Source organism: Mirounga leonina, unplaced genomic scaffold (assembly GCF_011800145.1).
Source record: "Mirounga leonina isolate KUSES-001 unplaced genomic scaffold, KU_Mleo_1.0 Mir_166, whole genome shotgun sequence".
NCBI classification, from domain to species: domain Eukaryota; kingdom Metazoa; phylum Chordata; class Mammalia; order Carnivora; family Phocidae; genus Mirounga; species Mirounga leonina.
The window spans coordinates 23,640,080-23,661,586 of NW_023270418.1; the positions used below are offsets into that span (position 1 = coordinate 23,640,080).

Here is a 21,507-nt window from a genome sequence, read left to right on the forward strand (position 1 = left end):
CACATACAATCCTCCAAGAAGGTCAAAAAGCAGGGCAGAGGAAGTCAATGGCTCTAACTCCTCTCGTGCCTCTAACCTGATCTACGTTCTCCTTTAAGGCTAAAGGTCTCACGAGCTTAGCCAGAAAAGGAGCTAGCAGAACCAAGTGACTTATACTGTTAGGCCCCATTCTATCTCTGCCACCAGAGCAAGATTTTCCAAGAAGATGCAATGGACATCAGGGAGACCAAAACCAGATGCATGGGTTCCAGACACTCCAGATCCAGCCACAACATCTACAGGACTGAAGGAAGAGACGTAAGGAGAAAAGTAAGGGATGCAGGAGAAAACAAGAAAGCACCTGCTTACCTCCTGAGTGAATCTTCCTCAGAGCTCTCCTCGGGCATATCCTGATGTAAGGCTTCCTGTGATACAGTTCCAGATCTGCTAGACTGGGTGTAAATTCTTTCCCAGTGGCCCGTCTCCTGGTTGAAGGCCACCCCCACAGTCCTCTCCTCCTGCGGACTAGCAGAGCTGCTCAACTCCAGCCTGCTGGAGCTGGGCGTTTGGCCCTCAGTCCGCTCAAGGGGTGGCAGCTGGCTGCCACTCGATGGCATGCCCTCGAAGGTGCTGGGGACCTGCCAGGAGGAGCTGGCCTCGCTAGAGGAGTAGTTGGGTGTGGTTCTTTCCCAGCGCAGGGTGTCGTTGTTGAAGGTCAGGAGGTTGTGGCAAGCGCGACAGCGGTTCAGGTGGCCACGGGACAGGTTGGAGTTGTTCTCACTACTGTGTGGGGTGGGCTGGTGGGAGGGGCCTGGCCTCTCGGACTCAATGTTGTTATTGAGCATTTCCTGGGCCTGTTGGGTCTGGGGGGCTTCTCCACTCAGGCTGTGGTCCAGCTCCTGAAGCCGGTCATATTCCAGAAAGAAGCGTCTCAGGTCACACTGAAGCTCATGGCGAATGCTGCCTGAGTTGTTCTGGCTGGAGCCACTTCCTCCATCTGACTCAGCGGCCAGCCCTGAAGCTGGAAAACCCCTCCCTTCTGTGGCTGAAGTGTACACAGACGCTTGGGAGCCACCTTCCTGCTGTCTCAGCACAGACAGCAAACTCACCGAAGAGGCACTGGTCCTGGGCGGAGGCATGGATTCCGCCTCAGAGCGGGAGTTCAGACTGAGCACTGTCCGGGTCCACTCGGACCCTGTCAGCCCAGGAGCTATCTCTCGGTGGTACCTAGAAGGGTGGCTGGACAAAGGGCCTCCCAAAGAGCGCCGGGTGGGACCCAGACTGAGGTTGCGGAGCGTGTTGCCGGCAGTGCTACTCTGGACTGTACTGAAGGCAGACGGCCGGTTCAGGAGGCCCTGGTCCTGCTGCGCTGACGAGGCCTGCTCCGGGGGATGGAAGGGCTCGGTCTGTACAAAAGAAAAGGAAGGGGTAGTAGCCCTGGCAGAAGCAGGGGGGACACTGTCCTGGTGTGGCAAGAGGGAAGGAACTCGAGTGCCAGAGCAGCGGCTGCAAAGGCACAGGATCCCAAGGTGCTGGCAGCACTCAGCTGTGGGGTAACTGACCCGCTGTCGGAGCCGGATGTAAGCGGAAGTCCTGGGGCGCTCCGTGGAGGGCTGAGGGGGAGGCGGTGGGGGTGAGGGGGTAGCAGAATCTTGCACTGTGCTTTGCTCTCCCACCTGGATGCCAGAGGAGCGGGAGGACAGCATGTGCAGGAAATTGTGGAGGAGAGGCGTCCGGCGAACTGGCTGTGATTGCAGCAGGGCACGCTGACGGTAGTGGGATAACTCTGTTCCGTCTATTGGGATCTCTGGTTCATCATCACCCTGCAATGTGGAGCGAGGTGGGGCAGGGGGAGAGCGAGGCAGTTAGGTAGAACCTCCAGGTAAATCAAGGAAAACTAACTACTGACAACCAGCCAAGGAAAACAATCTTCATGGAGAGACAATAACCCTACCCTGAAGCACTGAGGACTAACTGGCTTCAGCTTCAGGATCATCCTATGGAATTAAATCATTCACTTCCAATTAGTGACATTTCTGAATGGGTAAGGGGGCAAACCAATTCTTTTACAAAGTGCATCTCTCTGACACGGAGGCAGTGAGGGAAGCAAAAATGTCAACCACCAGAGGCACAAAAATGACAAGCTATCCAACACTACTTCGAATAAGGTGATCACTGGGGGTTTCAGAATGGACTCCCACGTCAAGACTATGACTAGCACTTTAAATATGCAGTCCAAAGCTAGTTTTCAATCTCGACTGAAAAAGAAACACTTGGGCATTACAAATTACAAGTCCAATATAATCGGAATTGGAACGCTAGTTTAGAAAACCACTCCCAGTTTAGGTGGAGTTGGAACTGCTGACTAACTTACCTGCTGATTAGAGGGGTTAACAATGGCTGTGAGTAAGTAGTGTCCAAGAGGATCAAATCTCACCAGACTGAAAACACAAAAGAGAAAGACAGACACACACAGATGTTAACTGAGAAGAGGAAGCCTGTGTTCAAATGTATAGCAATCACTACTGATAACTGTGGGATTACCCAGGTATCCACTTCATGCTAGAAACTTTCAAAACTTTCAAAGAGATCAAAATAATAGGGCTCAATACTTCTTGGTACCTCCTCACACTTGCCAGAATAAGGGAATATGTATCACAAAAATAATTTCAAAAAGCATCTAGGCTTCGGTACCAAGAAGCAGCTGCATTAGACAAATGCTTGTTCATAGCGAAGAGCCTATCATAACAGTAAAGCGTAGCACACTCCCATACCCTGCCACAGGGTTAGTTAGTTCTTCCTTCACGAAGCAGCTACACTGGCAAGAAGCAGGAGTTCTGGTGACAATGAACAGTCTCAGCACCAAGTGACATAGCTGAGACTAGAAAACTTTCTTATATCCAACCTCAATACCAAGAGGACCAAAGAAAACCAATGCATCAACTTTAATTCAGGCAATGTGTGTTTTGATCTTGAGGGCTAAATATCAATTAGCAGATCTGATACACTTGACATCTCCATTTTCCAGTTTGATAAACACAAATAACTGATGTTAGCAACTTCCCGCCAAGTTAACCTCCACCTGAACACCTTTCAGGTTTCCCAAAAAAGGGCCTTACCCCAAACCCAGATAGTTTTGAACCTAAAAGACATTCTAACAACCCTAGTCTACAGAGACCAGGAGATGAGACCAATCAGAAACAGCTAAAATGAACTAGATTGGCCAGCAGCTTAAAAAGTCGGAGGAGTGGGGCACCTGCGTGGCTCAGTCGGTTGGGCATTTGCCTTCAGCATAGGTCATGATCCCAGGGTCCTGGGATCGAGCCCCACACGGAGCTCCCTGCTCAGCGGGAGCCTACTTTTCCCTCTCCTCCCCACTCATGCTCTCCTCTCGCTATCTCTGTCTCTCTCTCAAATAAATCAATAAAATCTTAAAAAAAAAAAAAAAAAAAGTTGAAAGAGCTGTACAGATAACCACCTGCTCTGAGCAGGTATAGCAAACTGCTTCCTGAGGTGACAGCAAGTGTAAATGGTCTCTGCCATGTTAGTCTTATGCCAGACATTGCTGGTGGGCAGAGCACTCACCGGACCCGTTCCATCTCGCTAGCTGTCTTCACCACAGCGAAGGGCTCCCGCCGACTCCAATCCCAGAAGTGGATCTCGTTGGCAGTGGCAATCAACAGGAGCTGAGCCGTAGGGTGGAAAGCCAGAGAAGCAATGGCATTGTTGCTGTCTGTGAACCAGCTTTCACTGCCACCCTATAAATGAACCAATCCCAAATATTCTCAGGTTACAAACTGATAGCAGACTGGGATGTCAATTTCAAGAAAGGACCATTTAAGGTAAAATGACTACTTATAGGGCCTACTTTAAATATGTCCACTGTAAAATGTAGAAAATCAGTGATCTGGCAGTGTCACCAATTTATCAGAAAATTATTACTGTCAGCTCAGTTCGCCAAGGCATCTACAATCCAAAGCAATGAGCATCCACACAGTTCCTGCTTCTGAAGCCTGTGAAAACGCATGCTTGGTGCATGACATGGTGCACAACAACCCACTAGCAAGTCATCAGGACAAGAAGCATACTGCTTTGGCAATCATGATCAGAATACAGTACAATCCTTGCTCTAAAAAAAAAGCATCTATCCTGAACATATTTTAGAACCTCCTATACTATGTCACAATGGGCAGATGGAAGAATAGTTAAATAGGGTGTTCATCTTAGAACGGAGGAATAGGGACTAGACTTCCCCTTATTTAAGTGGGCAACGAATACCACTTACTCAGAGGTAGTCCTAAGAACCTGGCTAGTCTCTCCTCCAGTTAAGAACTCAATGGTAAACAACTCTCTGCATTTAGAATACCAAAGAAATGGAAATACTTACATGCAAATCCCAAATCCTGACCTCCCCATCTAGGCAGCCAGAAGCAATAAGGCCTGAGATGGTGGGATGAAAAGTGACACACCATGGAGTACGGCGGTGTCCAATCAAAGAATGAACACATTTGCCAGTCTTCACTTCCGTAATATAGATATTATGGTTCACGTGGGTGGAGGCCAACAGAGTCCTAGGGAAGCAAAGAGTAGGAAATGAATGTGAAGCATGTAGGAGGGTAACAAACTTTATCAGTTCTGGATAATCGGCTTTCGAGTATTCCCCACCCCAATGTGGAAAAACTACACCTTAGGCATCACAAACAACAGAAGTATTCTGATCTTTAAAAGCTTTGGCTTCTCTACACTGTCCCCAAATGACACAGATCCCCTTCAGAGACTATTTTTTCCCAGCTGAAAAATAATCCATGCCATCAGTGGCCTATATCACACCGGCAAAGGATTGTAATTGAGAAACTTTCCAAGTTTAGATGCTCAAGGTCCATTGTTTCCTTTGCTTATCCCCATTATTTCTATGGTTAGCACTGCTCATCTACTTTCTTTCCCCTTCTGGCAAAGCTCTGTTCATGCAAAGCTTCAAAGAACCCTTAGGGATGTTACCAAGCTCGGACCAATATACAGAAAGCAATGCTGTACCAAGTCTTAAGTTATAGATAAGCACCAGGTACCTGTCTGGGCTGAAGGCCAGTAAGAAGGTAGAGCGTGGACTATCTGGCAGTTCTACCCTCTGAAAAACAAACCAAAAAAAGTTAAGATACATTATTTATAAACTATGGCTCACTCTTTCTCAAAAGCACACGAGCCACTGTAGATTAGTATTCAGTATAAGCTAAAAAACTGGAGACAATGATCAAGCCACAAGTTGAGAGAAAGAAATCCAAAATACCTTTAAGAAAAATGTTTAGCTCTAAAGGGAAAAGATATTTCTAGCCCATAAATTCTTCCAAATTTATTTTTTAAACTCCGTTAAGTTAGATATATCAATTCCCTCACACAAAATAAATTACACCCCCACTCTACATCATTAGCCCATTCTAAAACCCCATTCTATGGTCACCCCTACAAACCCAACGTCAAAAATATGTTCTTCCTACCTTGCCCTCCCATTTCATCCACCGAGTTTTATCTTCCACTAGCTCCTGCAGAAGCCGTTGCGCTCCAAAGGCCCGAGTGCCCCGTTCTCGCCCCCAGAGTATCCGGACAGCATTCTTCTCTGGAACCACCTTCATGGCGCTCAGCAGCCACTGTCACACCAGGCACAGGAAGAGAAGGAGCAAGCAATAGCTCCACAAGCTGAAGCAGCTAAAATGAAGCCATTCAGGTCCTTGTAAGTTGTCTTCATGGAAATCTAAAGGATGGACATTAAAGTCAAAGAACATCTATTCTGCAATCAGAGAAGCTTCCCACTGCAAATACAATTCTAGCTCAAAGAGCTAAGTATTTTTTCATTTAATGACACTCTCTCAGGAAAGACCCTCCTCCCAAAACTTTTTTTTTTTTTAAGATTTTATTTATTTATTTGACAGAGAGAGAGGCAGGGAGAGAGGGAACACAAGCAGGGGGAGCAGCAGAGGGAGAAGCAGGCCTCCCGTGGAGCAGGGAGCCCGATGCAGGGCTCGATCCCAGGACCCTGGGATCATGACCTGAGCTGAAAGCAGACGCGCAACAACTGAGCCACCCAGGCGCCACCCAAAACTTTTCTTCCAAAAATATTTCATGCTTTTTTTTTTCCCAAGTTTTTTTTTTTTTAATTCTAGTTAATTAACATATATGGTAACAAAAATATTTCATCCTTAAATTTTTCTCATATCCTCAGTAGCTCAGGCTTATATCTAAAGAACAGATCATTCTCTAAAGCAGTTACTCTTATTATTTTATCAGGCAGGAAGAACTTTTGTTACTAATAAAATTCTAAAAACCTGTCAAAAACAAAACACAACACAGCACCTGCCCTCCCTTCTGCACCACACTGCCTCCCTAGCCACCAGCCCCCCTCCTTATCACTTGGGCAGCCTCCAAGCCAAAGAACAGGTAACCAATTTTAAAAGGTCATTACTTGAGTTCTAGCTCTCTCTTTTTTTTGGGGGGGGGGGAGAGAATCTTAAGCAGACTGCATGCCCAGCACAGAGCCCAACGCGGGGCTCGATCTCACAACCCTGAGATCATGACTTGCGCTGAAACCAAGAGTCGATGCTTAACCTACTGAGCCACCCAGGAGCTCCGAATTCTGGTTCTTATGCAATAGCTTCAACTCTATCTCCTACCTAAAAGCATGTGCATGAGGACTGCTTTGGGGTAGCTTTCTCACTCTCTTTTTCTTTCTCCACTAAAGTTCCAGAGCAGCAGAGAGAGGATAAAAGAGAAGAAAAAAATTTAATTCCTTTTTCTCATCCACTAAGCCATAAGGGCATAAAACTATCACAAAATAAAAATTCAACTAAAATGTCAACCAGCAGCAAAATATACACACATGCAACAATTAAAGAATATGCAACCCAAAAAAATGGCATTTCAGAAAAATACATGTAAAATGTTATTCACTATAGCACTGTTTCAACTGTTATGAAAAATTTCAAATGTGCAGAAAAGTTGGAAAAAACAATACAATAAACACACTATTCACAACTTAGACTCAAGAATTGTTAATATTTTGTCACATCTGCTTTATCTGGCTCTATGAACACACTACATTTGTGTTGTTCTTTTTACTTTTTTCTGAACCATTTCATCAGGTTTCAAGATGCTTTAACCCTATATACCTCATTGTGCATCTGCTAGGAATAAGGACATTTGACTTCATAACCACAATACCAGTAAGTACACTGATTATCATCTAGTATTCAGTCCTTATTCAAATGTTCCCAACTGTGTAAAAAATGTCTTTAATAGTTGGCTTACAAAAAAAAAAAAAAACAATCCAACCAAAACTCAAGCAATGAATTTGGATGTCATGTCTCTTTAGTCTCTTTTACTCTAGAATGGCCTCCAAGTTTTGCCTTGGTTGGTTTTACATTTACTTACTTACGACATGAGCTTATTTTTTAGAGGGGGACTGGCAGGGGGAGAGAGAGAATCTTTTTTTTTTTTTTTTAAGATTTCATTTATTTATTTGACAGAGAGAGAGCACAAGCAGGCAGAGCAGCAGGCAAAGAGAGAAACAGGCTCCCCACTGAGCAGGGAGCCTAATGAGGGGTTCGATCCCAGGACTGAGGGATCATGACCTGAGCCGAAGGCAGACGCCCAATGACTGAGCTACCCAGGTGCCCCAAGAGAGAGAACATCTTAAGCGGGCTCCACCCGCATCTCAGAGCCCAATGCACAAGGCTTGATCTCATGACCCTGAGATCATGACCTGAGCCGAAATCAAGAGTCACCCACGTGCCCCCAACACAAGCTTTTTTAAAGCCCAGGACACAGGTGCCTGGGTGGCTCAGATGGTTAAGCGTCTGCCTTCAGCTCAGGTCATGATCCCAGCGTCCTAGGATAGAGCCCCGCATCAGGCTTCCTGCTCAGTGGGGAGCCTGCTTCTCCCTCTCCCTCTGCCTCTCTCCCTGCTCATGCTCTCTCCCTCTCTCTCTCCCTCTCTCTCTCTCTCTCTCTGTATCTCTGTGTCTCAAATGAATAAATAAAAAAAATCTTTAAAAAATAAAAATAAAAAAATAAAGCCCAGGACACATGACTTGGACAATGTCTTACATCTCAGTTTTGTCTGTTTGTTTCTTCACAGTGTCATTTAGCTTACCTCTCTATCCCTTACATTTCCTATAAACAGAAGGTTAGGTCTAAAACACTGATTAGATTTAGGTTGAGCAGTTTCTGGCAAGAATGCCTCACAGGTGATGCTATGTATGTACCACACGATGAAGCACAGCAGTGGCACATATTGTCAGGCTGTCCCACTTAGTGGGACATGGTAAATTATGTGATCATTTGGCAAAATATGACAACTTGGTTGAGTCTGTAATTGAAAGAGCTCTCTATAAAGGTACAGTCCCTCCTTTACAATTAGCAATCTGTGGCTAATATTTGGCTCCTTCTCAACTTTTTGCTTAATAGTTTAGCAGTCACTGATGATTCCTTCTTGAATTATTTCATTTAGGGGCTGAAAAAATGTTGATTTTTCCAATTCCATCATTACTTCTACATTTATTAGCTGGCATTCTTTTGGAAAGAACTTTGCCTTAAAAACTGAAGCAGAGTAAGTGGGTTTTTTCCCCCTTTAATTACTACTTCTGTCTTATTGTTTATAATAGCACAAACTGGGGACAACCCAAGTGTCTATGTAAAAAGGGTACTAGATGACTAATCTATGGTAAGGAAGATTCTCTGGGTACTGATAACAAGAGATCTCCAAGATAAAATATTGTGAAGAGAGGGGAAAAGCAAAGTACAGAGCACTATGTATAGTGCTCCTTTTGAATAAGAGAAGAAATTAAATGGTCACTCATTAGGGACTGAAGGGACAAGATGAATGGAGACAAAGATGGAAGCAAGACTTCTCAAATATTTTTGTTTTGTGTCATTTTTATTTTTGAAATGTATTACCTATTAGAAGTTTATTTTAAAAATATTTAATGATGAGGGCGCCTGGGTGGCTCAGTCGTTAAGCGTCTGCCTTCGGCTCAGGTCATGGTCCCAGGGTCCTGGGATTGAGCCCCGCATCAGGCTCCCTGCTCTGCCGGAAGCCTGCTCTCCCTCTCCCGCTCCCCCTGCTTGTGTTCCTCCTCTCACTGTATCTCTCTGTCAAATAAATAAAATCTTTTTAAAATAAATAAATAAATAAAATAAATAAAAAATAAATAAAAATATTTAATGATGTGAAAAAAAATACCTCTTAAGTGAAAAAAGCAGAATACAAAATTACATATACAGTATGATCCCAATTTTGTAAAAAAAAAAAAATATATATATATATAATATATATCTTGGAATATAATGATACAAAAGAAATATAAATACTAACCATGGTTGTCTTTAGCTGGTAGACTATAAGTAATTTAATAATTAGAAAAGGCAGTGTTCCTTTCACTTTTTAAATTTAAAAAGTAATAAATGCTTACTGTAAAAAGTGAAACAACAATGGGCTCTTTACATTTCACAAATGGCTGCAATCTGAAAAGTACACAACTAGATGTATCCAAATACAAACAGAAGGAAACATATTTATAGCCTGTGCCGAAAGGAGTTTTCTCCCTGCCATATTAAAATGTAAAAAGTCAGAAAGGTTTTACAGAAAGACACAGCTCCAAGTTCCTAGACACATACAGCAAAGTTCCCTAAGGAGTGACAAAGGAACAAACTCTAGTCTGTATCCTCATGGTAGAGCTCTCATCCCTCATTAGTGCACGGAATAAGTATGTACACACTGAAAATGACAACGTGCTGTAAGCCAACCTTCTGAAGCAACTAAGGACAAAATAACTGGAAGAAAATAATCTACTTGGTGACCCTGACAATTCATGGTTTAACACCAAAAGTCTGGAAGTGAAACTGCCACACAGCTGAATAATTACTAACCAGGAAGGTGCAAGAAACACAGTTCCCATTAGTTCACTTTAAGCCTTTATGGAGTCTAATTTGTTTTTTGAGCTCATAATTCTTTTACCTAATACAAAGAAGTTCAGAAGAAATGAGTTTTGAGGGTCATTTGTCTTAAGAGTGTGACATAAAAGTACTTTCACAGAAATACATTCAAACCATTTATAATCTTATAACATGCGGTGAAAACAGCAGCAGTCCAATTCATACAAAAAGAAAAAATATGACCTGAGCTGTGTAACTCAAGAGGAAGGAAATATAGGTCACAAACATTGTATGATTCAGAAAACTGTGATACAACCAAAAAAGTTCCTAAAGGAACTGGAAGAGGAAAGAGCTGCTACAAGTATGTTATAAAAAAAAAAAACCCTAAAAACCTCAAGCTCAGGCTTGCCAAAGAGCTTGTCTATCAATTCCCAAGGACCTAAACATACTAAAAGTTCAAATGAGAAAGCTGGACTGATGCCAGGAAGTCAAAGGGCCTAAAACAATTGCAGTTTCTCTTCTGTCTGAAGAAAAATATTTGCTCTGTTTCTTTAAAAGGATAAGGGACTTAGACTCACAGCTACCTGAGAAGAGATTTTACTTTGTTCTCTATAAGGAACAAAAGGAGCTAAATCAGACTGAAGTCAGACAGGTCCATTGCTGAGGAGGAAGTGCCAGTCAAGTGTGTTTCTCATTCCTCTTTTTAAAAAGGAGGAAGAAACAAGTTTCCCAATCTGTCCCTTAAAGCAGACTGAGACAAAGGGTGCCAAGAATAGTCTTTGTGATGCCATTACACAGTCCCCAGAATCAAATCTCGGTTACCGAGGGCCTTATGCAAGGAGAACCGGAAGGACACAACTGAGATGTGTACATAAAACAAATACCCCTTTCCACATGCCCCGTCCCCCATAACATGACTGATCACTCTGAAAAGATGGGAAGATAAACCACCTTTAAAGACTTTCTTTTAATTCTAGGACATAATTGTATTTAACAACTAATAATAAAAATCACCTAGAGAGTATGCCACAACCCAGTGGGAACTAAAAGTTGGATTTACAGGTTCCCCTAGCAATTTGATCATCTAATGCCAGGAACTTTTTACTCCACCTTCTCCCTAGGGGACTTCAGGAAAGTTACTTAACCTCTTTGCGACTTACTTTCCTTCTCTGTAAAACAGGAATGGTAATATCTACTTATCAGGTTGCTGTGAAGCTCCAATAGGAAAAGAGTGGTACAGTGTCAACATCGTTGCTGTTACTGTTGTCCTTAGTACTGAATCCTCTTTGGGGTTCACCATGGTCTCCTTCACCAAACAATACAGCCAACTAAAACCCCAGAGATACACAATGCTAACAATTCCCAAGAGTAGCAGATTTTTCTAAGAAACATTTCAAAGGCTATTACCATCAACAAAGTAAAAAGTACTCAGGAAAATAAAGTATATCTCTGTGGCAAAAATAATTAAATGAGGGGCACCTGGGTGGTTCAGTCAGTTAAGTATCCGACTCTTGATTTCGGCTCAGGTCATGATCTCATGGGTTGTGAGATCGAGCCCTGCATCAGGCTCTGTGCTGGCTGTGGAGCCTGCTTAAGATTCTCTCTTTCTCTACTCTCTCTCCCTCCCTCTCTCTCTCTCTCTCTCCTTCTCTAAATAATAATAATAATAAAATGAGATCTGAGCTACCTCTCCATAGGTAAAGTGAATTAAAAAGCAGAACCAACAGGGACGCCTGGGTAGCTCAGTTGGTTAGGCATCTGCTTTCAGCTCAGGTCATGATCCCAGGGTCCTGGGATTGAGTCCCACATCAGGCTCCTTGTTGGGTGAGGAGCCTGCTTCTCTCTCTGCCTGCCGCTCTTCCTGCTTGTTTTCTTTCTCTCTCTGACAAATAAATAAATAAAATCTTAAAAACACACACACACACACAACAGAACCAACAAGTCAGAATTATATCTGCAACCTGGCTAATAATTCAGATCCCAAATCCTCCCTTCCAATAGCATTCCAGGGGTGTGAATCAGAAAACTATAAGATCTGTAAGGGACTGTTAAAATGGAATAAAATCACCTCATTTCTTTGAGTAACTGCATCTCTCTCCACTGCACTAACCATGTAAGAAGTCTAAGAGTCAGATCAATTATGTAATACCAACATATATTCCATAACACAGAGGATTCATCCCAAGGTTAACTCTTTTTTTTTTTTTTTTAAAGATTTTATCCACTTATCTGACAGAGACACAGCGAGAGAGGGAACACAAGCAGGGGGAGTGGGAGAGGGAGAAACAGACTCCCCGCTGAGCAGGGAGCCTGACGCTGGGTCTGATCCCAGGACCCCAGGGTCATGACCCAAGCGGAAGGTAGACGTCCAACAACTGAGCCATCCAGGCACCCCCCCAAGGTTAACTCTTTATTTTTATAATTTTTTTTTTTTAAGATTTTATTTATTTGTTTGACAGAGAGAGACACAGCAAGAGAGGGAACACAAGCAGAGGGAGTGGGAGAAGCAGGCTTCCCGCTGAGCAGGGAGTGGGAGAAGCAGGCTTCCCGCTGAGCAGGGAGCCTGATGCGAGGTTCGATCCCAGGACCCCGGGACCATGACCCGAGCTGAAGGCAGACGCTTAATGACTGAGCCACCCAGCCACCCCAAGGTTAACTCTTTAAAAGAAAAAAAAAATAGTTCTTTAAATACTAAATCTAGGATTACTTGCATAAGTAAAGCTCTCCCAACAACTGGAAAATTAGCGACAGAATGTCAAGCCTTTAATTAGAGGCCTAAAAGTAGCCCAGTACTCTTTAGAAACTCCATGTGGGTGGAAATACACACAGTTTTCTACAATTGGCAGCTTTGTTTTCATTAATAGGACTTTTTCCAAAACATTTTAGGACACTTCAAATGATACTATATAGGATCCAAGTCCATAATGTGAGCTCCACAGTGAGCAACCAGACCTGACCATAAAGTTCTTGCCAGACTCCTAGACGAGACTGAGCTTAGAGGCAGGCAAAGAATTTGGGGCAAAGCAACACAAATCTAGAACAGGTAGACCCAGGGAACACATTCTGAAGGCAAACACACCTGGAAGCAGGAAAACATCAACTATTACCTGAATTGTGTATGTGCTGTGTATGGACTTCTAAAAGATATCCTAGAATATGCCAAAGTGATAACTGTGGTTAAATCTAGGTAGAGAAATATTTTTTTTTTATCCATTAATTTCTAGGTAAGTGATGACACAGTATAGTGGTATATGGGCCCTGAAATCAGACTGGCTGAATGAATCCCAGCTCTGACATTTTCTTGGTAAAAGAGGGCTTCTTAGAAGAGTTACCTAACGTCCCTACCACTTCAGTTTCCTCATCTATAAAATGTGACCACTGATGGTATGTATATGATAGGGTTGCCGTGAGGATTAAGATTTACCAAATGAAAAGTACTCACTATTCTAGAATTCCAATGCTTGTACCAGAATAATTTCATTCTGTAATGAGGAATTAAAATTAAAATAGCAGTAAGAGGGCACCTGGGTGGCTCAGTTGGTTAAGCGACTGCCTTCGGCTCAGGTCATGATCCGGGAGTCCCTGGATCGAGTCCCGCATCAGGCTCCCTGCTCGGCGGGGAGTCTGCTTCTCCCTCTGACCCTCCCCCCTCTCATGTGCTCTCTCTCATTCTCTCTCTCACAAATAAATAAATAAAATCTTTAAAAAAAAAATAGCAGTAAGAAAAATAAAAAAATTTAGGCCGTGAAGTCCTATAAACAATCAGATAAATTAAATTTAATACAAATTCTTCTAGGCAAAATGGAATTATCCACTGCAGCAGTTTCCAAACCATTTCACATAAAAGATCTGAGTATTGACATCTTTAAAAAAATAAAATAAAGCCACAAAGTAATGGTTAAAATAATAATTCCTAACACTTTCTTAGTGCTTTTCATGTCCCAGACACTGTTCATAGCACTTTACATAAAGTAACTAATTTACAATCCTCATGGCCCCTCCATCAGGGTTCATGAGGTCCCCAGGGAACAAGTCAGTCAGTAGTGCATTCAGGATTCAAACCCAGGAAGTTTGGCTCCAGAATCTGGATACTTAATTACTACAGAAAACTCCATAGTGCCTGAGATACAACCTCCTATTCAGTCTCTCTTCTTTGTCATTTACTACCCTCACGTGTATTAGGCCCTCAATAAATGTTTCACTGTCTTACAATATCAACTGGAAATCTGCTTGCTTTATATTTGTAATGTTCATTTCCTCAAAGGAGAGGAAATGAATGAATGACATTAAAGAGAAACGAAAAAAATTCTCACTCCTTCCTTTACAGCAATACATAGTTTTTGAGAGAAAAAAGGGACTATAAACCCTTTGACCAGAAATAACTCTGAATTTGATAAAGTACCATATGAGACTACGTCATGAAATTCAGCTACTATGTATTTACCCTACACAACTACCAACTCCATCGAATAAGAAAAATTACTTCTCAATAGGAAATAGAGATAGATGCCACAGTACATTGACTTCTGTCTGGCTGCTAGGAGAGAACACAGATCCTGAAAAAATTAATCAGCAGGAGATGTGATTGTGCATACTCTGTCAAACGTGTGCATACTCTTTTGTCAAACATGGACTACAACATAAACACATCTCAGAAAAGAAGGGGACTCTTACGCGTACAGTCTCAGGCCAACCCTTTCTCACCCACGAGGCAGGCGCCAGTGCTATGACCTCCCTGCACTGCCAGAGTTAGTTCCCAGAGGCTCTATCACTAACTTAGTTTACCATCCTGTGCTAGATTCTCTCCGAAGACAGTTGCCATCACTTCTGTCCTACCCTACTCCCATACTGCCCCACCCACTGAGAGATAACATATTTCTCACCCCATGAATACAGGCTGACCTGGTGACTTACTCTGAGCACAGAATGTGGCTGAAGGGATGATGTGTCAGTTCCAGGCCTGGCAGCTTCGTATTTGAAAGACAGCATACTTAGAACAAAGTACAGAGGCAGTGGATAGTCTGAGAGCAGGGATGGGAATATGAGATATTTTATCTTTGAGGCTTGAAAGTGCCAGATATAAAAGTGATGTGATTTAATGGGTAAAGATAAGATGAAGAGGTAAGAAGCTTCAATGACTGATTTGTACCACTAAGTTGTTATATAATCTTTTACAAATCACACTGGTGCTGAATTTCATTTTTCTCCATGTACAAACTGAAAGTAATCACACCTTTTTTGTACCTTAAAGGAATAATGTCCTTGGAGTATATTAGAAGAAATGGGTTACAAAAAATTCAAGCAGAGTTACTACTTTTGGAAGTAAAAGCCAAGTTAAGAACCAACAATAAGGACAGTACACAACCAATGGAAGTTCGCACAAAGAAGTTTGGCACTCACAGTTCTGAGAGAGTGCAAAGGAAATCAGAGGAGCCACGAAGCAGAATCAGAGAGTACCTCTAATCACCTAACAAACTGGAAGCAAATAATTTAGAGAATCAAAACCAATACAATCAAAATTATACACAGACCCTTTATAAAAAGCCAAAAGCCCAGAAATAAAATGCTAATAATTAGACAGAACCTGCATTCCTACTGCAGATACGCACAACATTTATGTTCAGAATTACAAATACTCCAAAATACAATTGTCTCCATCTAGAAAGTCAGGCTAAGAGGTAATAATGAAGTGAGTACCTGGTACAAAGGTGGTCAGCCCAAGTTTATCAAGAGATAAGCAAGCAATATGACCTCTTTTTTGTTCTCAGATCCACCATCACCCCCAATGTTTTTCATATAACTCAGAATAAGGCACACTTCTATTTATATATCACAAATAGGCTAACAGCTTTACAAAATGCTTTGAAGACACAAAACTAAATTCTAATTACTGTTATTAAAATAAAGAGGAGGAAAAAACACTAGATTTTCTGCTACAGAGTTTGCTTACTAGGGCTTCCTAAAGTAACTCTCAACGATGTAACCTAATGTCTGAAACACAGCAGAGTTTGTACTTGAACACAAAGTGTGATCAAAACTGGAAATAGAGGGGCGCCTGGGTGGCTCAGTCGTTAAGCGTCTGCCTTCAGCTCGGGTCGTGATCCCATGGTCCTGGGATCGAGCCCCACATCGGGCTCCATGCTCCACAGGAAGCCTGCTTCTCCCTCTCTCACTCCCACTGCTTGTGTTCCCTCTCTCACTGTGTCTGTCTCTGTCAAATAAATAAATAAAATCTTTAAAAAAAAAAAAACTGGAAATAGAAAGCCTTTAAGTCCCAAATTTGAGACTGACAATCTTTCTTATTGCCACTTACCTCAGAAGGATAACAAAAAAGAAATGAAGTTTTATCTGCAAACTATTCTGGGGAAGATGTGCACTGAGAATACAAGAACCCCTGGAAACATAAGGAAGAGCAAGGAGGAAAGCAAGGAGGAAACCATGGAACCAAGAAGAAAGTGAAGCTCAATTTTTGAGGCCCAAGCTATCAACAGAATCAAGAAACCAGGAAGGCTACCCTTAAATGCACAAAAATGGCAAGAGATTTTCCATTAGTAAGCAAAGAAAAAAAAAGTAGCTTTTGATCAAGAAATTTCACAGAGGCAAAAACAGCTTAACCCCAGAACTGTGGAATTGACCCCAGCTGCCTCACGCAAACAGGCCTAATGACTTTGGCAAAAACATACCTTTCATCCACCAACATTAGGAGTTTGAAGTAGAGCCGATTTCAAATCACGAAGGGTGGCATCTTTCTGTTTTCTGCAGTCTTTGGGAAAAGATGACTGTGAATCTCCTCCCAGGAGTAACACACTGCCCCCAGCATTCCTGGAAACCTCTGGAGCCACAGCAACAGTAGTGGAAGATGCTGTGAGAACATCACCCCGAGAATCCTCACAAGCCCCAGGACAGATGAGAGTACGGAGATTATTGAGAGGAGATTAGTTAAGAAAAATAAAACCTGGAAGAGGTTAAGAAATGCATCTAGGTTTGCAAAATGAGTCGGTAGCCAAAGCAGGATTTGAATTCAGGCTTTTCCTTCAGATAGCATCGGAACGGAGCTTGACTCCCAGTCCCTGGCTCAGCAGATACTGTGTTCACTGTTCTCCAATGTTAGAGTCAGCCCAGGTCAGGTTCTTGGCTGTTTAGAATAGGGAAAGAAAAAATTTCCCTCAAGGCTTCAGGAAAAGAAGAAGTCAAATTATTAAATGTAGAGCTCTTATGCTAAAAGGTCTGGCTGCTCGTCCATCTTGCCAATCACATTTCTCAGCCAATCAAAATAAGTCACTGGATTTAAGAACCTAGCCATTTTAAGCTTTGACTAGAACCTGGATTCCATTTCCCCAACTTTCTGAATAAAAACACTTAAGGGGAAGAGAAGGATACAAAAATGACGATAGCCAAGAAACATTTATTGAACATCTACCATGTACTCAGCACTATTCTAGGCTCTGAGGATACTCTACTGAACAAGAACATTCCTGCCCTCAAGAAGATTACGTGATTATGTAACTAAAAATTGAGAATATTTTCAGGATACCTGGGTGGGTCCGTCAGTTGGGCAGCCGGCTCCTGATTTCGGCTCAGGTCATGATCTCAGGGTCCTGGGATCAAGCCCCACGCTCAGCAAGGAGCCTGCTTGAGGATTCTCTCTTCCTCTCCCTCTGTCCCTCCCCCACCCCCACACTCCTTCTCTCTCTCTAATAAATTAATAAATCTTTAAAAAAAAAATCTGAGGATACTTTCATGCTAGGAAGAAAATATGGAAATTAATGTTTTGGGGGGGGTCAGATTAAAGGGAGGAAATCAATAGCTGTGAATCATTTTCCATTTTTCTATGAATGAGCCTGAGAAAATATGAGTAAGTCAGAAGAAATCTTAAAATATTTTCATATAAATTAATACTATAATAAATATAACCCAACATTACTTCCTATTTTTAAGTAATTATATATGACTAAATTTGAAAGCATCCTTACCTCAAGAGTAAACAGTGATCTTTTTTTAAAAAGATTTTATTTATTTGAGAGAGAGAACGAGTGCACAAGTGGGGGGGAAGGGACAGAGAGAGGGGAAGAAGCAGATTCCCCACTGAGCAGGAAGCCCGACACTGGGCTTGATCCCAGGATCCTGGGATCATGACCTGAGCCGAAGGCAGACGTCCCAAAAGTAAACAGTGATCTTAAAACCTTGTAAGTACGTGGCAGAAAAATCCCAATATTTATTGAATTATTGCCAGCTGATAAACATAAGTGGCAGAATATAACATATATTTAAAGCAATACTTTTATGTAACATTCATTGAATATTTGCTACACACCTGGCAGTGCTACCCACTTTTCCATACATTATCTCATTTATTTCTCACAATGACTCTATGAAGATAGATACTATCATTATCCCCATTTCACAAATCACAAAACTGAGGTTTGGAGAGGTTAAATGATTTGCCTATGTGGAGGAAAGATTCAAAATCAAATCAGTTGCCAAAGTCCATACTCTAGCCATAATACACACTGCTTCTATAGAACAGGCATTAAACCTCAGATACAGGAAAAATTCCTTTTCATGTCCTCACACCTAGAAGGTCATAATTATAAACAGTTGATTCAGAAGAGAGAGAGAATGAATAAATTCAGGTGAATCTGAGTCAGAACACAGTGACTCACTCATGCTATACCCTTAGGCAAATTCCAGGACATCCGTGCCTCAACATACCTATCCATAAAGGAGCTAACCTCACCAGAGCTAACCACTACTTCCTCCGAGAGGGCTGTATTAATATTTATAATTTTAAATTAAACATTTTATTTTGAGATAATTGTAGATCTACATGCAGTTGTAAGAAATAATAGTGAGAGAAGATCATCAGATGAAAGAGACAAGGAAAACTATAGTGTTATTATTATTGCTTTGATTCTAGAGCAAAGCACCAGAAATCAAGGTAAATGAATTAAGTGCACCACATGTGATTTGGGGGGTGGGCATGGCTATAAAAGGGCATCAGCTGAGATCCTTGTAGTGATGGAAATGTTCAGTATCTTGACTATATCAATGGCAATATCCTGGTTTTGATAGTGTATTATGGTTTTCTAAGATTTTACCATTGGGGGAAGCTGGGTAAAGGGTACACATGATCTCTCTCTCTCTCTCTCTCTCTCACTCACTATTATTTCTTACAACTGCCTGTGTATCTACAGTTATATCAAAATAAAAAGTTTAAAAAAGGCAGGGAGTACCTGGGTGGCTCAGTTGGTTAAGCATCTGCCTTCAGCTCAGGTCATGATCCCAGGGTCCTGGGATTGAGTCCCACATCGGGCTCCCTACTTGGCAAGGAGTCTGCTTCTCCCTCTCCCTCTGCCCCTCCCCCCCTGCTGATGCTCTCTCTCTCTTGCTATCTGTCAATAATAAATAAAATCTAAAAATAATAATAATTAATAAATAAATAAATTTTTTTTAAAAAGGTAACACATGCTCCTTGTAACAAGTAAAACAACAGTCTGGTCACACCCTCCCAATCCCTCCCATTCCCACCCTCCTGAGATATCAATGCAAACTCACTGCTTATATAAACATCTGGCAGTTCTTTTTTTCTGTATCAAAATTGGATTATGTAAACTACATACTACCCTGCAACCTTTCTACTTCACCTATCACACTGTATCGTAGAGAACTTAAAAAAAAAATCTTTAAACACCAAGCAGAATGGCAGGTACGGAATATTTTCTGACTGGACAAATCTGACAAATGTTTACCATGCTAATGTCTAGTAGCTAAGTCAGCTGCATTTAGTGAGAGTGAACAGGAGAGTACAATATAGGAGAGATTGCACAAATGCAAGGTCTTCAGCAGCTATTCTAGGATCCCAACCCCCTCTATGCCTCCTCCATGGAACTATCCCATAGGCCCACAGAGGAAGAAATGCTAAAAGATTTCTTTTCAGCAGAAAATTGCTAGAGGGGATAATTCTCCCACATACTCAAGACACAGCAAACAAACTTCCTGAAAACATATTCCTCCTTCAAGGAGAAGTGCAAAATGTATTGCTGGTAATTTTTTTAAAACATCCATTTTTGTAATAACTACTTCCACTATTACTGAGTGCTAATATTTTATATAATCTATCTCTAAAGCCCCCTTCTATCCCTCTCCCATTTTATAGACAAAAACCTGGCTCACTGTGAAATAGCTTGCCCATGATCAGTGAGTACATGATAAAGTTGGTGTTCAAAGCTATAAACCTACTGCTCTTCCCACTTTAACAGGTTTTTCTATATTATCACATGCCAACAGAAGAGAGTCAATAAATTCAACACATGTACTTAGGCAGATGCCATTTTCCACATATGTCTGCTGACTCTGATCCAACTTTTTTTTCCATTTAGCATATTTTGGGGAAACTATACAATATGCCCAGCCCTATTGTAGGTGACAGGGACAGAGAGGTTAAATAAAACAAAACAAAAACCAGAATAGGCCTCCAACCTCAAAGAGCTTTTTCAGTCTAGTGAGGAGTCTACAACCACAGTATACTGTAACTATATAGCTCCCATAGTGAAATGTGGCAAGAACTACCCACAAGGAAGTACAAAGTGCTATGGGTTTGAAGAATCCAGCTATCCATCCAAAAGCAAATGATAATCTCTCACATTAGCTTCCTTACAACTGTTCTTAGTTTCAATTCTTCCCTGATATACAACATCCTTCTATACAAAACACTGCCCTGAGCATACTCAACAAGTATGAACAAAAGCTTGCCAGCTCATGCCAGCAATAAAGCTCCCTCTCCAAAAATAATACTGTAATTTTTTAAAACTTTGGCAATGAGGGGCGCCTGAGCAGCTCAGACGGTTAAGTGTCTGACTCTGGATCTCAGCTCAGGTCTTGATCTCGGGGTCATGAGTTCAAGCCCTGCATTGGGCTCTAAGCTGGGCATGAAGCCTACTTAAAAAAAAAAAAAAAATTTTTAATTTTGGCAATGAAAATAAACTCTTTAACATTTTTGGTCAAATCATGGATGTACAGAGTTAAAAGTGACTCAGACATCATTTTGAACGTAACATCTTAGAAAGTTAAATTCACCTGTCCATTGTTACAAGACTTACTAAGAGTAGCTCTGAGACAAAAGCCCAGGTTTCTCAATTCATTGTATGGGGTTCCTTCCCACCACTGCTTCTTTCTTTTAAGTCCAATAAAAGTGAACTTAATGAAGTAAAGATTTTCTCTTTTTTTTTTCTTTTAAGATTTTACTTATTCATTTGAGAGAGAGAGAGAACTCGTGAGCTCGAGCATGAGCAGGGTGAGGGGTAGAGGGAGAGGGAGAGGGAGAAGCAGACTCCCCACTAAGCAGGGAGCCTGACAACGACCATGCAGGGCTCAATCCAAGGACCCCGGGGTCACAACCTGAGGGGAAAGCAGACGCTTAATCGACTGAGTCACCCAGGTGCCCCTGGTTTTTCTCTTTTCATCAATAAATGCGGATGCAGGGCGCCTGGGTGGCTCAGTCATTAAGCGTCTTCCTTCGGCTCAGGTCATGATCCCAGGGTCCTGGGATCGAGTCCCACATCGGGCTCCCTGCTCAGCGGGAAGCCTGCTTCTCCCTCTCCCACTCCC

General features: G+C 42.0%; 1 protein-coding gene across 11 annotated transcripts in view; it reads right to left on the minus strand.

Moving 5' to 3' along the window:
- Nucleotides 1-21,507, minus strand: part of AMBRA1 (autophagy and beclin 1 regulator 1) — a 173,507-nt gene that overhangs the window by 137,127 nt on the left and 14,873 nt on the right. For 3 of the 11 annotated variants that reach the window (XM_035012697.1, XM_035012700.1, XM_035012696.1), the window contains exons 1-8: nt 16,584-17,461; nt 5,472-5,725; nt 5,046-5,104; nt 4,367-4,550; nt 3,565-3,737; nt 2,354-2,420; nt 1,656-1,802; nt 349-1,385 (exon numbers count right to left, since the gene is read on the minus strand). In XM_035012697.1, the coding sequence (XP_034868588.1) occupies nt 349-1,385; nt 1,656-1,802; nt 2,354-2,420; nt 3,565-3,737; nt 4,367-4,550; nt 5,046-5,104; nt 5,472-5,606 (1,802 nt within the window). In that variant the 5' untranslated portion in view covers nt 5,607-5,725; nt 16,584-17,461. Of the gene's footprint in view, nt 1-348; nt 1,803-2,353; nt 2,421-3,564; nt 3,738-4,366; nt 4,551-5,045; nt 5,105-5,471; nt 5,726-16,583; nt 17,462-21,507 lie in introns of those variants that run through there. The other 8 variants (XM_035012693.1, XM_035012692.1, XM_035012698.1 and 5 more) reach the window with 4 other exon arrangements.